At 44.6% G+C, this 18007-nt stretch overlaps 1 protein-coding gene across 2 annotated transcripts in view; it reads left to right on the plus strand.

Annotated features, from left to right (window-relative positions):
• Positions 1-381: 381 nt before the first annotated feature.
• The window catches only part of cgrrf1 (cell growth regulator with ring finger domain 1), a 33618-nt gene continuing 15992 nt past the window's right edge, over positions 382-18007 (plus strand). Inside the window, exons 1-4 of one of the 2 annotated variants that reach the window (XM_038779242.1) lie at positions 382-564; positions 677-828; positions 13033-13210; positions 14406-14553. In XM_038779242.1, coding sequence (XP_038635170.1) covers positions 461-564; positions 677-828; positions 13033-13210; positions 14406-14553 — 582 coding nt within the window. In that variant the 5' untranslated portion in view covers positions 382-460. The remainder of the gene's footprint in view (positions 565-676; positions 829-13032; positions 13211-14405; positions 14554-18007) is intronic. The other variant, XM_038779250.1, reaches the window with a different exon arrangement.

Here is an 18007-nt window from a genome sequence, read left to right on the forward strand (position 1 = left end):
ATCAGAAGTCTTGCATATTTATATGGCTCCTTGTGGGCGGAGCTAGCCGGCAGGGGCTACCGGCGTACCTGTAGTATAGGTACTACTGTACATCCCCTAATACAGGTACACACAGTTACACAGTGGATCACCAGAGTACTCTAAGTTGAAAATAAAATCGAAAAAGCTGCGGCGGGCAGCAGGTATGGACAGGAAGGGCCGAATGGTCACCTCCTGTGTCCTGGTTGAGTTCTAAAGTGGGGTTTGATCCCACAGCCTGCCCGAGGCCAGTCACCTACTTTGCTGCGAGGGTCCTTTAACCAACCGCGCGGGGACGAGGATCAGTCTGAGGACAGGCGGCATTGGGAGGACTCGGCCAGGCTGTGGCGGAGGGCGAGGGAGGGACGCGCGGGCGGGCGTTCCTGGTTTGTCGCTCCGCGCTTGCCGTTGCTGGCAGCATCCGGCGCTTGTTGGGAGGCCGATGGCTGCGGTCTTCCTGGTGATGCTGTACGAATATTCCCCGCTCTTCTACATTACCCTCATCTTCCTCTGCTTTTTCGTAACCACCGCCGTGATATTGGGATGGTAAGTGCCGGAATGAAAGGTGCTGCGTGTGAATAAAAGCCGAGGGGTGGGGGTGGTGGTGTCTGACAGGAATGAACGGGTCACTTGTCATTCTCCCTTTTTGTTTACAATGTTCCCAAACCAGGTTTGTTTGGGACATTCCTGTCATCATCCGGAATTCGGAGGAGACCGAGTCGAGGGACAGGGTGCAGAGGAAAAGAATGGTGCAGGTGAAAAACCCATTCACGCTGGAAATTATAAACTCCGCCACTGCATCGGTCACAGGTAACTAACTCTGTCCAATATATATATATATATATATATTTTAAATTTTCTACCAGTAACGCTGCAATAAACGTGGTTCAGCCCCCTTGCCCCGTCCTAGAAATATTTAACCATAATTGACAGGCTCTGGTATTCACATCCGCTTCTTTTTCTGAGCGACATATAACCTGTCAGTGAACTGTGCTCACAACACTTCCCACTTCCTACAGCATCCCCAATCAGATTGATTTGGCTGAAGCAGGCAATCTAATGTCTCCAAACGTTCTTTGTTATTGGCCGGAACGCCTACCAACACTCTGCGCGGGATTCTCCCATGCCCTGCATATGGAAGAATCGGCATTCGTGCCATTCTTTCCCGTGCCGCAGGTCCGACGCCGGCAGGCGATTCTCTGAGGAGCGGAGAATCGGCACCATTTGCGCTGACGCGTTTGGTGTGGCGCTGGTCCTGGGCCGCTGTACGCGGCCTGGCCACCGATTCTCCAGCCTTGATGGGCCAAGCGGCTGCGCGGAAACGGCAGAGACCTGCTGGTGCCGTTCACACCTGCTTGCAGCCGGTGGGAACTCTGCGTGTAGGGTCAGGGGCGGCCTGGGGGGGGGTGGTGAGGCTCCTTCACTGGGGGGGGGGGGCTCCGATGGGGTCTGGCCCACTGATCGGCGGTCCGGCATCTTCCGCCCCCGACCCTATTTTATTACGCGGACGGCCCCTGAACTCCCACGCCATGTTGTGTCGGGGCCGGCGCGTTGAAGAAATCCTCTGCGCATTCATAGGTTGGTGTGGCACAACTGCGCATGCGTGGGTTGCTGCGGCGCCACTGCGCATGCGCGCGTTGGCGCCGTCCCCAGTGTGCACCAGGAAGTGAGGCTGGAGCGGCATGAACCGCTCCAGCGCCGTCAGTGGGCCAGAATCACTAGTACTCGCGCCCGTTTCGCGCCGCCGTGAAACACGACGGTGTTCACGACGGCGCGGACACTCTGTCCCGCGATCTGAGAATCGCGCCCACTGACTATGTCCAAAAGGCGTCCAAACCCGAAACGTAGCCCCGCTTCTCCACTGATGCTGTCAGACCATAAGACATAGAAGCAAAATTAAGCCACTCAGCCCATCGAGTCTGCTCTGTCATTCAATCATGGCTAATATTTTTCTCATCTCCATTCTCTTGCCTTCTCCCCATAACCTCTGATCCCTGTTGAGTTTCGGACGTTTTCTGTTTTTGTTTCAGATTCCAGCATCCGCAGTAATTTTGCCACGCGGCGTCTATTTTGTTGCATGTTGTTTCCCTTTGGTTGGTTTTTGGTTAACGTCTCTGCCGTCCAGCAAAGCCAGCCAGGTGCAGTTTTACGGGTTGGGTTTTGGTTAACGTCTCTGCCCTGCAGCAAAGCTGGCCAGGTGCAGTTTTGCGGCATTTTTAATTTGATGGCAGCGCTGTTTGTTCAGCCAAACGTCCTTGAGGGATTAGTTCTGATCCCTGGTGCTTTAGAATTATGACCATTGTTGAACTTCAGATTGAAAATACTGTGTAAAGTCTGGAATTAGTATTTGCATAGGGCAATGAGTGGATGATAAAATCCTGGCACCATCACACCACAAACTGGCCACGAAAAGTAGGCCTAAATTTGATGATGCATTATTAGTTCTGGAAAGATCCAGCAATCTGGGGTGAAGAGGAGGAATGGCATGAAATCTGATTTTCCACAAATTGCTGGGTGATCACCGCAATTAGCTTCGACAAATTTGAAAAATTCCCATCATACTATGAAAATCTTATTGAAGTTCACTGCAAGTCATAAAATTGTTGAAATTTGGTTGCTAATGGCAAATCACTCTTGCTGCTGTTATTCATCACGTGCATTACCAGCCCTAAGGACTCTGTTACTGACTCAATTTATGATCCTGACATGACTCTCAATCTGAGGCCCAGAAATAGAACAGTTAAGTTATAGGATATCTCCTGCCCGAAGTTGGGGAAATTTTGGGGTGCATTTTTCAGCACCATGTCGGCGATCCTGCATGTGGATTTGGAGCCAGGACCCCTGACGGCCACATTCAGGGTATCGGACCTGCCGAAGTTGCAGGCTGATGTTTTAGCCTTCGCCTCGTTGATTGCTCCACATTGCAGACGGGTTCTGTTAGGGTGGAGGTCAGCTTCTCCACCCTGTGCCTCGGCGTGGCGGGGGGATCTAATGGAGTTCTTTCATCTTGAGAAGGTGAAATTTGCCCTAAGGGGGGTCAGATGAGGGGTTCCACAGGAGATGAGCTTTGTTTGTTTTACATTTCGGAGAGCTAGTTACAGTCAACTGTTGGGGGAGGGGGTTGGTGCAGGGTTCATTGTATTTGTGGGTGTAATGTTTCTGTCTTGTTTTGTAAATGTTAACATTTTGAATAAAAATACTTTTTATAAAAAAGTTATGGGATATCACTGCACTAGGTATTGTTTATAAAGACTTTTTAAAGCTTTTCATCTATATTGGCAGTATTTCTGTGCTGGTCTCTGTCAGGTTGGAAGACAGTAATTTAACAAAACTCTTTTGATGTTCAAATGCAAATTAGGTAGACTTATTTTGGAAAGTAATTTTACAATGTACTGAGTAATTTAGAAAAGGGAAAAAAGAAGCGACTTTGAATCCATGGCTGGCTTCCAAAGCTCTCCACCACTGGGGTTGTCCTTGCCTCGTGTCCTGGCCTGTTGTAGATTAATTGATAAGAGACTGTTTGCTAACAACTCCATTAATATTATATCATGTTGGTTAATAAAAGATTTAGCAAGCAAAGTAGATGGACCTTGATCTCTTAATTTAACAACTCCTGAATTTCTATGAACACCATTCCACTGATTCCTGATAGATGCCTGGAACCACAGGTTCTATACTTCTTGGGTGAAAAATGTTTGTACATTTTGAATACCTACTCAACTATTCACTCATTAACTGCTCAAGAGGCAATGCAACAATTCCTAAGTGGGCTACGATGACCCGTTCTTCTGTTTGCTCTGTTTTTGTTTTCACTTCTCCTTTCTGTCTCTTTTTCTGTAACTCTCCCTCTCAATCCACTCTCTTTAGCGCTCTCTTTCTCATTCTGTCTCTAATTTGACTCTGAATCACCCAATTTCCCTCAGTCATTTACTGTTGTTCCTTTCTGCGTTTCTTTTTTCATAATGTCTCAGATGATGCCATTGACATTCTGTGCTGTTATTGCTTCAATGTTCTAGCAACTTAAATGCAATTTGAACAGAGATACAACGTTTGGATTGGATTTGTTTATTGTCACGTGTACCGAGGTACAGTGAAAAGTACAGTTCTGCATACAGTTCAGACAGATCATTCCATACATGAATAAAAAAAAGGGCAAACATAAATACACAATGTAAACACATAGGCACAGGCATTGGGTGAAGCATACAAGAGTGTAGTTCTACTCAGTAGAGAAGATGTGTGAAGAGATCAAATCAGTCTATAAGAGAATCATTTAGGAGTCTGGTATCAGCGGGGAAGAAGCTGTTTTTGAATCTGTTAATGGGTGTTCCCAGACTTTTGTATCTCCTGTCCGATGGAAGAAGTTGAAAGAATGAATAAGCCGGGTGGGAGGAGTCTTTGATTATGCTGCCCGCTTTCCCAAGCAGCAGGAGATGTAGACAGAGTCAATGGATGGGGGGTGGGTTCATGTGATGGACTGGGCTGTGTTCACGACTCCCTGTAGTTTCTTACGGTCTTGGGCCGAGCAGTTGCCATTCCAGGCTGTGATGCAGCCGGATAGGATGTTTTCTGTGGTGCATCTATAATAGTTGGTAAGAGCCAATGTGGACATGCCAAATTTTCTTAGTTTCCTGAGAAAGTATAGGCACTGTTGTGCTTTCTTGGTCGTAGTGTCGACATGGGTGGACCAGGACAGATTGTTGGTAATGTGCACACCTCGGAATTTGAAGCTGTCAACATCTCTACCTCCGCCCCATTGATGCAGACAGGGGTACATACAATACTTTGCTTCCTGAAGTCAGTGACCAGCTCTTTAGTTTCGCTGACATTGAGGGAAAGATTGTTGTCGTTACACCACTCCACTAGGTTCTCTATCTCCCTCCTGTATTCTGACTCATCATTGTTCGAGATCCAACCCACTATGGTCGTGCCATCAGCAAATGTGTAGACGGAGTTGTAGCCAAATTTTGCCACGCAGTCGTGTATGTATAGGGAACATAGTAGGGAGCTAAGTACACAGCCTTGCAGGGCTCCAGCATTGAGGACTATCGTGGAGGAGGTGATGTTGTTTATCCTTGCTGATTGTGGCTTGTGGGTCAGAAAGTCGAGGATCCAGTTGAAGAGTGAGGAGCCAAGTCCTAGATTTTGGAGTTTTGATATGAGCTTGGCTGGGATTATGGTGTTGAAGGCGGAGCTGTAGTCAATGAATAGGAGTCTGATGTAGGAGTCCTTGTTGTCGAGATGTTCAAGGGATGAGTGTAGTGCCAGGGAGATGGCTTCTGCTGTGGACTGGTTGTGGCAGTATGCAAATTATAGTGGATCTAGGCATTCTGGGTGTGTGGAGTTGATGTGCCTCATGACCAACCTCTCAAAGAACTTCATAATGATCGATGTCAAGGCCACTAGACGATAGTCGTTGAGGCACGTTGCCTGGTTCTTCTTTGGAACTGCTCTGATGTGATCTTTTTGAAGCAGGTGGGGACCTCGGAATGGAGTAGGGAGAGGTAGAAGATGTCCGCAAACACATCTGCAAGCTGGTCCGCACAGGATCTGAGTGCAGGACCAGGGAACCCTTCAGGACCCGTCACTTTCCGAGGGTTCACTTCATAGAAGGCCGATTTGACTTTGGAAGCTGTGACGGTGGGTATGGATGTTTCTGAGGCTACTGGAGCAGTTGACAGCGGTCTGATGGTTTCCTGCTCGAACCGAGGATCGAATGCATTGAGTTCATCAGAGAGGGGTGCGCTGCTGCCGGAGATTCTACTCGGCTTCGCTTTGCAGCCCATTATGTTGTTTCAGCCTTGCCACAACTGATGAGAGTCCGTGACGTTAGTCTGTGACTCTAGCTTGCTCTGTTATTGTTTCTTAGCATTCCTGATGGCTTTGCAGAGGTCATACCTGGATTTCTTGCATAGGTCAGAGTTGCCTGCCATGAACGCCTCAGACCTGGCCTTCAGTAAGGGGTCAATCTCCTAATTAAACCATGGTTTGCGGTTGGGGAACGTACATCCCACCTTCTTTGGCACGCAGTCTTCTACACATTTGCAGATCTAGTTAACATCGTTCACCATGACATGAGTGAAATTACAGCAATTTCTGGTCCAAATTGATGGGCTACTTGGATAATTTTTGGCATGGCGATGCACCGTCCTCGTGTTGTAATGAATCTGCAGTAAAACCGAATTGATCTGAGGCTTTCTACTGAACGTGGTTTCTCATATGCTGCCTTCGTTTGGAAGTCAGTTTTGGACCTGTAGAAGTGGATCAGATTCAGTGGCGCGGTTTAACAGCCTTGTCGTGCCCGACCTGGTGATGCAGCAAGGCCGTTAAATCTTGCGAGAGGCCTCTTGTGAGATTTGCGACGCTCGAAACACCACACGAAATTGAACAAAATCTTGCGAGGCATCGTGATCTGGATCTCTCCCTCACTGGGTGAGATTCAGATTAACATATTTAAGTGAGCCATTCGGTTTATTTAAATATGTCTGCGCCAGATTTTCCCGTGGTCCAGGTTCTCTCATGTCCCGAAAGACGTGCTGTTAGGTAATTTGATCATTCTGAATTCTCCCTATGTGTACCCAAACAGGCGCCGGAAAAGTGGCGACTCGGGGATTTTCACAGTAACTTCATTGCAGTGTTAATGTAAGCATTAACGGGCAGCATGGTAGCATGGTGGTTAGCATAAATGCTTCACAGCTCCAGGGTCCCAGGTTCGATTCCCAGCTGTGTCACTGTCTGTGCGTAGTCTGCACGTCCTCCTCGTGTGTGCGTGGGTTTCCTCCGGGTGCTCCGGTTTCCTCCCACAGTCCAAAGATGTGCGGGTTAGGTGGATTTGCCATGCTAAATTGCCCGTAGTGTCCTAAAAAAGGTAAGGTTAAAGGGGGGTTGGGTTACGGGTATAGGGTGGATATGTGGGTTTGAGTAGGGTGATCATTGCTCGGCACAACATCGAGGGCCGAAGGGCCTGTTCTGTGCTGTACTGTTCTATGTTCTATAAGCCTACTTGTGACAATAAAGATTATTAAAAAATATAATTGGTGAGACCACATCTGGAGTGCAGTGTACAGTTTAGTCTTCTTACTTGAGAAATGATACAATAGCATTGAAGCAGATCAGAGTAGGGTCACTTGATTGATTCTTGGGAAGAAAGGGTTGTCTTATTTGGAAAAGTTGTACCTGTTTAAAAGAATGAGCGGTTATCTTATTGAAACACAATATCCTGAGGGGAATTGACAGGGAGGAAGTAGAGACCCTGTTGTGGAGATTATTTTTAAACCCCTAGTGCTAAAGGGTAGGAGTATATTGTTCTTTCAGAGGGTTGTCGGTCTATGAAATTCTCTTCCTCAGACAGCAGTGGGCAAAGTCCTTGAATATTTTAAGGCTGAGTTAGATGGACATGGGAAAGTGGAATTGAGGCCACAATCCGATCAGCCATAATCTTATCAAATGAAAGAACAGACTCAAGGGGCCAAATCGCCTATTCTTCTCTAAATTAATCTTTTTATGCATTATTCCTTTTTTTACAGTTCTAATCATTTTTTATATGTTGTACTTATGTATTTTGTATGGAGGGATCTGTCAGGTCTGTGCGCAGAATAATACTTTTCGCTGTACCTTGGTACAGGTGACAGATTTATCAATAAACAATTTATATGTTTGCATTTATGTACACCAATTCCATGGATAGTCTGTAAACTTCCAACATTTGCATTTTATAACTTTGGTAATGATTAATGCTTTCTTCAGCGAGTATTTGGGAAAATTGCATTGTTTGCAGTGTTTGTGGTCACATGGAAGCAGAAAAATCAGACTTAGACGTGTGGTTTAAAAACAATGGGAGGCAGACATTCCAAACCTGGCCTACTTGAAAGTAGTGAAGCTAAGAAAGTAAGACGAACTAGGACCAAGAAGCCTTTTCCCTCCAAATAACTGATAGTGAGACAGTGAGGCATAAGTATTTTAAGAGAGCTAAGAGTATATGTATGACAGAGAGAGCAAATGAAAAGATAGCAAATTGAGAGAGATGGCTGTAGTGATCTTTGTATGTGTTAATACATGTTCAGAATGTCCAATTCACCAAATTTTCACGTCTTTCGGGACTTGTGGGAGGAAACCAGAGCACCCAGAGGAAACCCACACAGACACGAGGATAACGCGCAGACTGCACACAGACAGTGACCCAAGCTGGGAATCGAACCTGGCACCCTAGAGCTGTGAAGCAGCAGTGCTACTCACTGTGCTAACATGCTTCCTGCATGATTGTGGCAAAACCTTATATATTCCATCCTGACAATAAACAACAACATTCCATTTAGCTTCCTGATCACTTCCTGTATCTAGGTACAAACCTTTCCTAATTCATGTGCCCTGGTACATGAATCACCAGGTATATGAGACACCCAGATCTCTCTCTCACTGAGCTTTGCAATCTTGCTCTATTCAAATGGTATACTATTTTTCTCTTCCTGCCAAAGTGGACAAGTTCAGGGAAGCCACGTGGCAGAGTGATTAGCACTGTTGCATCATGAGCTGAGGACCCGGGTTCGATCCCAGCCCTGGGTCACTGTCCGTGTGGTGTTTGCATGTTCTCCACGTGTTTGTGTGGGTTTCACCCCCACAACCCAAAGATGTGCAGGGTAGATGGATTGGCCGTGCTAAGTTGCCTCTTAATTGGAAAAAATGACAAAAAACAAAATGGATGAGTTCACATTTTTCCTATATTATACTCCATCTGCCAATTCTTTTCCCACTCGCTAAACAGGTCCATATCCCTTTGTAGACACCTTATGCCCTCTTCACATCTTACTTTCCTGCCTATCTTTTGTGTTATCAGTAAATTTAAAAACCATACGTTTGGTCCCTTCATCCAAATCATTTTATAGATTGTAAATCTGAGGCCTCAGCCCTGATCCTTGTGGCACTCCACTACGTATAGACGGCCCACCTGAAAATTAGCCATTTAACCTATTCTCTTTACCTTTATGCTTCCTGTTGGCTGACCAATCCAGAATCTGTGCTAATATATGGCACAGTGGTTAGCACTGCTACATCACAGCGCCAGGGCTCCAGGTTCGATTCCAGGCTTGGATGATTCTTTGTGTGGAGTTCTCCCTGTGTCTGTGTGGGTGCTCCCACAGTCCAAAGATGTGCAGATTAGGTGGAATGCACGGGGTTACGGGGATAGGGCAGCTGAGTGGGTCTGGGGTAAAGTGTTCTTTCGGAGGGTCGGTGCAGACTCGATGTGCTGAATGGATTCTATGCTACCCCCATTTTGAAAAACTCGTATTTTGTGTAGTAACCTTTGATGCCAAAGAATAAAGATTGACTAAGCTAAACCTCCTTTTTAACTTGTACAGCCTAATTTGTTGTTCAACATTTTTTCAGAATAGTTTCTGAATCTTTGTATTTAATATTCTCCTAATAGTATGGACATGAAACTCAGAAGGCCTCAGAAATGGTAGCTTTAAATTTAGTCAAGCACGGCTTGACGAATGTGATTTTAAAAAAATTTAGAGTACCCAATTCATTTTTTCTAATTAAGGGGCAATTTAGCGTGTTCAATCCATCTACTTTGCACATCTTTGGGTTGTGGGGGTAAAACCCACGCGCAAACGGGGAGAATGTGCAAACTCCACACGGACAGCGACCCAGAGCCAGGATCGAACCTGGGACCTCGGTGCCGTGAGACTGCAGTGCTCCCACTGCGCCACCGTGCTGCCCTCGACGAATGTGATGTTAAGCAGAAGAGGAGAACATCAAGAGAGTTCCCCTGTAAATAACCTGTTTGGCTTCACCCCAAGGTAAATAAATTTGGATCCTCTCCACAAACAAAGCCGATGATCTGGAGATGGAGTTGTGTCCAAAGCAAAAAAATCTTTTGGATTGAGCTTGTCGATAGGCTACCACCTCTCTACAATGTTGAACTTAATGTCATCTGACTGTATTTCCTTAAGTGAAATGAGTTCGGAAAGTCTTCATAATTCCTAGTGCTCTTGAGGCCACAGCATAAAACTAAATTCAGCATTAACTGCAATTTTGACTGACTGTAAGGATATATAACAAAAATAAGTGTTATGCGTGAGCAGTTGAAGATCCACGTCCTTTTCTCGATTAAAGTGCATTGTTAAAATTATGCAGAAGATGAATTATCAGAAATCAAACTGCTGGGAATAGAAATTCATTCATTTTCATCTTGCTGAGCATCAAAAAGCTGATCCCACAACCAGAATGAAATTGTGCATCACAGCAGTATGATTTGGTTTGCCGATTGAGCAACACTGTCAGCTTATGTGGCAGCAGTTACAAAGAGTTATTGAATTTTGTGAGATATATAACCAGATTCACATATTACACTTGTATTCTAATGCTAAAAAGATTTTGATGATTGAAAATCAATTGTGACTTTTGTCTAGGCAGTTGACCATTATAGATCAAGTTCAATCTTGTTAATGTAATTATTATAGACATTGGTGCAATTTTGGACACAGCGGGCGGGATTCTCTCAGCCTAGGGCCGGGCCGGAGGATCCCCGCGACTGGCGCAAATCACGCCATTGGCGCTGGCATGGTTGGCGCGCGCCAGACGGGGGCCACTCTACGCGACCTCCGCCCATTCTTGGCCCGTGATGGGCCGAGCATCCGTCATAAAAAACCGGAGTCCTGCTGGCGCCGTCCATACCTGCTCTCAGCTGGCGAGAACTCGGCGTGGAAGGGTCGGGGGGTGGCCTGTGGGGAGGGGAGACGGGGCATCCGACCCCAGAGGGGGGCCTCCGACCCAGTGGGGGGGGGGGGGAGCTCCGATGTGGTCTGGCCCGCAATCAGGGCCCACCAATTGGCGGGCCGGCCTCTCTGGGTGGGGGCCTCCTTTCTTCCGCGCCGGCCCCTGTAGCCCTGCGCCATGTTGCGTCGGGGATGGCAAGTTGAAGGGAGGCACTGCGCATCTGCACGTTGGCACCGGTGCCACTGCGCATGTGCCGATCCCGCGGCATCCAGTTCACGCTGGGATCAGCATATGGAGCAGCATGAACCGCTCCAGTGCCATGCTGCCTCCCTGTAGGGGCCAGAATTGCTGATCCTGAGGCCGTGTTGACACCGTCGAGAAACGCGACAGCGTCAACACTTAGCCTCAGGATGACAGAATCCCGTCCACCATGTATATTAAATACAAATCAAGCACATTAAAGTTAGTTAGGAAAAAATATAATTTTTCTTCCAATATTGGGCAAGGAATAGTTGGGTTAACAATTTGTACATGATTTAAAGGGTGATGAAAGGACAAAACAGTTGTGAAAGATCATCTTTAAAGTTAATAAAGCAACTATGTTTGGTCTTGCTGGGTGTAAACTAACATCAGGAATGGAGGAATATCAGGTGAGGACAGGGTTGGGATTATTTAAATGTGAAAAATGGCTGCTAGATATTAGAATGCAATGGATGGGGTGGTAGTAACAAAAGAACTGTATCTCTTCATGACTCATCCCTTCAGGAAAAGTGGAGAGAAAAGTAAGAGGGAAGGGCAGGAGGAAACAGGCGATACTGCAGAACCAATGTTGGATTCCAGGTCTTGCTTTTGTTGTTTGAGGTGGGGAATTGATCAAGATGATTTGTCATTGACCTATTGCGATCATCACTTATCAGTCAGCCTGTGAGAAGATCCATCTTTACCACGTTTCTTTTGTGGGCTGACAGAGAAAGAAAGCTGAATATAGTTGAGGGGAGAGGGGTGAGTGGAGGAGGGATGCTGTAGAAAGGGTTGAAATGCTATCAAAAGTTCCTCTGTGTTCACAACCTATTTTCTGAAGGTGTGGGGTAACTTGGTTGCACGTTTGCTTACTTGTTATTTGGTCAGATGATTACTTTCCAACCAGAGCACTTCTAAAAATAGTAAGTTTAACAGTTTGTCAAAGAACGTATTCATTTTTTTCATACTCATTGGAAGAGTAAATATTACATGCCAACATTGAACCTCCTGTTTTTACAGGTAACATGGATGTGGTCCATGCGTCAGTGTTCTGTACTCTATAATGAGACTTTAACAGTAAATGTTTAGACCCTGAGTCAGTTAGCCTGGAAATATATATTTTTGTTCCTTTTATTAATATTTTCAGGTCTGTGTTTTTAAAAGAATGATTTCACATTGAATTTTTTTTTACATCACTTTGTAAATTAACCTTTTTGTTACTTCTGATCGACACATACAAAACTTTGTTGTAAATTTATTTAATGAATAAATCACACCCATATTTTAAATCTACAACAGATAATTAAAACAGAAAAACAATTTAATTAACATAATATTGTCTTCAGAACTTTGCAATGCCTTTCTTTATTTTGGTTTATGTTGAGGCTTCTCTTCATCCCTTATTTCTCTCTCCAATGTCAACCTAAGTGTCTTATTTTTCTCCATCTCAGGGTTTTCTTGCATTGTACTATCTTCCTGACTTGTCCACTATTTTGTACTTTACCATCTGGTCATGGCTGCCATGCATGTTTTCTACTTATGTTCTATGTGTTAAATTTTGGGCATTTTTGAAAAATGACCATCCCATTTTCCAACTTGAATACTTGCCTCACTTTTTTCTTTTCAATATTACCGAGAAACTGTCAGCTCGCCAGCCACTTAATTCTATTATTCTTGTATGTTTTTAATAATCGAAGGTATAGCGATGCATTTTCTTGATTCTTTTATATTAAAAAGAAATTGAAAATGCATTTGCTTGTGGCCATCATTATCATATCCACTGACTGCTACACACTGGAGATAATAGTGTTAGAATATGTCAAGAATAACAAACTTTTTCACCTTCAGTGATATGTGAGATAGGAACAAGGTCCACCATATCGATTACAAAATCAAATCAGATTTTTTTGGAAAGTACTAACTTTATATATGTCTTCAAAAATTCATTTGTCTGTAAGCTTTTTAGTGTGCTTCTCAATGAGCTTGTCTATGTAATGGAAATACTTTAGATTTAATTTGTTATCTCTGAAAACTAATTCTGCATTGCCTTTGCAGGTGGAATAAGCCTCAAATCTCATTGCATAGAGAAATGTATTTTGACTATTTACTGGGGATGCAGTGTTCATAAATTTCATGAAGGATTACAAAAACATGTTTACGGCTTCAGAATAAAGGTGCCACAGAAACTAGAAGAAGCAATAGATAGAGAATATCTCCATCAAGAGACATTTCTGTATCCTTTTTTTCATTTCTGATGAACAAGTCACTGAGTCTGTTGTGTAACTGTCAGAATTGTGAATGACATTAATTTCAGATGGCATGCAGAAACAGCAACAACATAATACAATAGAATGTTCCAAGGTGCTTCACAGGAAGGAGCATTATGAAACAAAGTATGATACCAAGCCACAAGAGATATTTGGTCAGATAACCAGAAGCTTGGTCAAAGAGGTAGGTTTTAAGGAGATTCTTAAAGGAGGAAAATGAGGCAGAGGGGGAGTGTGGTATAGGACAGGTGTTCCAGAGCTTGGGCTCAAGGCCACTGATGGCACATTCACCTGTTGTGGCTCTATTAAAGTCAGGATGTAGAAGAGGCCAGAATAGGAGGCGCACATTCATCTCTAATGTTTGTGGGGCTGGAGATGGTTACGTGGATAGGGACGGGGTGGGGCCAGGGAGGGATTTGAAAACCAAGATGTGAATGTTAAAATCAAGATATTGATTGATCAGGAGCCCATGTAGGTCATTGAGCATGGGGTTATCAGGGAACGGGATATAAATTTATTGATCTCAACTTAGCACAAAAATAGGTAAGTTAGAAAAGTCTGCATGTGCTATTTCAATTTAGGAAGTCAAAAGAAATAAAAGGTATTTACTAACCTGTAAGAGCCAATTTGATTAAAAATTACTGCTTTGATTAAAAAGTATATTTTCAAGCTTGTAATATGCAACCAACCTTGCTCAACAAACTCTAACAACAGTTGTTCTCTGCTGTCATGCTTTCACAACACTGGGAAACTGGATTATGAGAATCCCAAATATTGTACATGGAACCTAATCATTTTACATGTTTGTAGATTCCAAGCGACCAATACACACTTGCTTTTCAATTAAATAATCGAGGCTTAACTCTCTTGGCTGACGTTGTGAGTTTCACATTTTGGATGGAATACAACACCATGGCAGAATGTTATGTAGCTATGAAGTAATTCATGCAGTTAAGGAATTAGTGTTAGTTTATGAGCTATATAGTACTTTGTGACCCAAATTCCCTAGTCTTCAAGCTTGAGGAAAAGGTATCGCAACAAATTGTTTGATTTAGAAAAAACTGTGGAGAAGAAAATGACGTAAGAATTTGTTTTGTAACATTACAATTTCAGAACCGGCACTACATTTTCGGAATTATTTTCTTTAACATATTGCACTAGTATTGAGAAACAAAATGATGGTGAAAAATTCTCTCAGCTGCCTAAATATTTAACAATTAAAGATTTTGGGAATCTCCCTCGAACACGATATCCACTAATAGCATTGTTGACATTAGCAGAAGAGGAAGACCAGGACATTTATGACATTGTAAGTACATTAATGAGTGTTCAAAAGAAAAAGTGTTGGGTTAAATGCCTGTTTATTTTATTTTTTTGACTGACTGCCTCACCAGCAGACAGCAACGTATCCTGGGATATGGTTCCACTGAAACAGAGGTCAATGATTAATAATTCTCTAAATTTGAGCCCGGATTTGTTCAAACCGTCACACTTTTCAGGAGATAGTGATGTGTAGCTTTTTCTTTCCCTCATTTTTACCTACTCGAGCCAATCTTTAACTGTAAATAATTGTATCTTGCTACAGCCTTGACTGAGGGAAGGTAGAAATGTCAGATTTTAAGTTTTAAATAGGAGCTTAAAGCGCAATGAAAAAAAAATACATTTTAAGCCTATATTGTGACATTATCGAAACACTTCAGTTTTATAAAGTTGGTTAAGAAAAGCATCCACCTGACTATCAGTACAAATTCAACATGTAGTTTTGACCAATTGAGGCGAGGTTGAATGACTCCCCTCTTTGCCCTCCCCACATTTGACTGCAAAAGGTATTTAATTTGAAAACTATATATTTGCCAATTCAGTAAGTACTTAACTGTTTACACACAATTATCACAAAATAACCAGTAGGATAAATTTCCTAGAGGTTTAACAATGGAAAAGGTTAGCTTTATTATACTTAAAATGATCTACACTTACCCCCACACACACAAGTGGGGATGGTTGTCCAAATTATAGTCCCTAAAAGCTAATTGGAACTCACAGCCTGTAGTTGGGTGACTTGGCTATCCTCAGACTGGATTGGATCTGAGGCCAGCCAAGTCACCCAAGCAAGTTTGCTTTCAATATTGAGACCATTTAAAACTGCAGGTGGATGATCTATTTGTTCTTCTAGAGATCCAGTTAATAATCTTTATTGTCACAAGTAGGCTTACATTAACACTGCAATGAAGTTACTGTGAGAAGCCCCTTGTCGCCACATTCCGGCACCTGTTCGGAAACACAGAGGGAGAATTCAGAATATCCAATTCACCTAACAGCATGTCTTTTGGGACTTGTGGGAGGAAACCGGAGCACCCAGGAGAAACCCACGCAGACCCAGGGAGAACGTGCAGACTTCACACAGACGGTGACCCAAGCAGGAATCAAACCTGGGACCCTGGAGCTATGAAGAAACAGTGCTACCCACTGTGCTACCGTGCTGTGGAGTTGAATTCTTTCTTTATAATCTCTGTCAAATGCATAAGGAGAGAGAGTCAAACAATATCAGAAAGGGACCAAATGCTTGCAAGTTGGAGGAAGAGAGAATGGAAGGAAGGATCTCTCTTAGCTTCGCAGCTGCTTGTCTTCAATTCTGTTGAGAAAACATGGGCTAAAAACATACAAAAGATTGGCATGTCATGTGACCACCCACTCTGACCAGTTATTCAAACATTGTGTATTCTAATTGTAACTTGATTAGGTCAGGTCTGGGAATTCCCGCTCTTAGCCAGAGTTCCATTTTCCAAGAGATTAAGCTTGATGATTTGTCTCTCTTTTTTTAAATTTAAGGTACCCAATATTTTTCCCCAATTAAGGGGCAATTTAGCGTGGCCAATCCACCTACCTGCACATCTTTTGGGTTGTGGGGGTAAGACCCACACAGACACTGGGAGAATGTGCAAACTCCACATGGGCAGTGACCCAGGGCCAGGATTGAAATTGGATCCTCGGTGCCGTGAGGCAGCAATGCTAACCACTGTGCCGCCCCTTGATGGTTTGTCTCTACCTTGTTGAGTATCTGGACATTGTGCCAATGGAATAGGAAATATGGTTCATTCAAATTCCTCTGAGGTCATGTCTTTGGGTTTTTATAGATATGTCATCTCAATGAGGTTAGAATGTGGAATGTGCAGTAATGTAAATTGGGTCGCTAGCTTGGCTATGAGTTCAAGTCACTTTCACTGTCTTTTTTAAAAAAGTCTATTTTTAAAATTTGTGTTTCCAGTTGGGGGATTAAAAATAATTATTTGGTCGCGTGATCTGCGTGAGGTGGCTCCCGCTGAAACCCTGGGGCGGGATTCTCCGACCCCCCGCCGGGTCGGAGAATCACCGGGGTGGGTGTGAATCCCGCCGGCTGCCGAATTCCCCGGCGCCGGGGTTTTGGCGGGAGCGTGAGGTCCCCCACGGTGGCCTGGCCCACGATCGGGGCCCACCGATCCACAGGCGGGCCTGTGCCGTGGGGGCATGCTTTCCCTCCACACCGGCTGCTGTCAACCTCCGCCATGGCCGGTGTGGAGAAGAACCCCGCTGCGCATGCGCTGGGATGACACCAGCACACGCTGGCGCTCCCGCGTATGCGCCAACTCGTGCCGGCCGGCGGAGGCCCTTCAGCGCTGGTTGCCGTTTTGCCAAGCCCTTCCGCGCCGACTGGCACGGCGCCAAACACTCTGCCTTCAGGGCAGCCCGAACCCGGAGTGGTCCACCCTGCAGGTTGGCAGAGAATCCCACCCCTGACCTTTTTCCCGGTGCCATGGGTCTTCAACTTCTCGGAGAAATTTTGGAAATTGGCTTGGTAGAGTTCCCTCACCTGGAAGGCAAATGTAGAAAAGAATTGGCCTGAATCTTGACAACAGACTCTGAAGCCTCCCTCGAATCATGGCGAACCACCCACTAACGGCTAAAGCACGCACACAAACTTTGGTGGTCGAGCTCAAAGTCGTATTAACAAAGCTTGTCTGCGAATCTTAAAAGATCAATTGAGGAGGCCATGGCTCCCATTCGTTTAGCTTTTGAAACCACCAGCAAGACCGTCTAAGCTCATGGAGCCACAATCAAGGGAATGGAGACTGCAATGTCTGACCATGGTGATAGGATCACCTTCTTGGAGACTGACCTTACTTCTATAATTGAAGATAACAGAACATTAAAAGCTAAGCTGAATGACCTGAAGAACAGATCTAGAAGACCCCATTTTATGGTTTTACCAGAGGGGCTTGAAGGCTGCACACCTACTTAGTATTTCTCAGACCTGTTCCACAAGATGGCGGATGAGGTTGTACTTCCATCTCCCCCAGAAGTAGACCGGGCCCACTGTTCACTTCGATACTTCAACCTAATTTCTCAGACCTGTTCCACAAGATGGCGGGTGAGGTTGTACTTCCATCTCCCCCAGAAGTAGACCGGGCCCACTGTTCACTTCGATACTTCAACCTAAGCCTCGCTCTGGAGATCCTCCTTCTGTAGTGATCGCCAGATTCCACAGTTGAAAAGAGGATTTGGTACTTTAATGGGCAAGAGAGCACTGACATTTTATGTGGGAAGGCCACTGTGTCAGATTGTACCAGGGAGTGGTGACCTAGTCAAGAAAAGAACTGCTTTTAATGGAGTGAAATCCACCCTGTATAAGAGTGGAGTCTTGAGTTTGTGATGATTCATCCAGCTCGCCTTCGTCTAACATTCCAAGGCATCAGACTTTTTCTGACTCGCTGGGAGATGCTGACTCT

The sequence above is a fragment of the Scyliorhinus canicula genome, chromosome 2 (assembly GCF_902713615.1).
Source record: "Scyliorhinus canicula chromosome 2, sScyCan1.1, whole genome shotgun sequence".
NCBI classification, from domain to species: domain Eukaryota; kingdom Metazoa; phylum Chordata; class Chondrichthyes; order Carcharhiniformes; family Scyliorhinidae; genus Scyliorhinus; species Scyliorhinus canicula.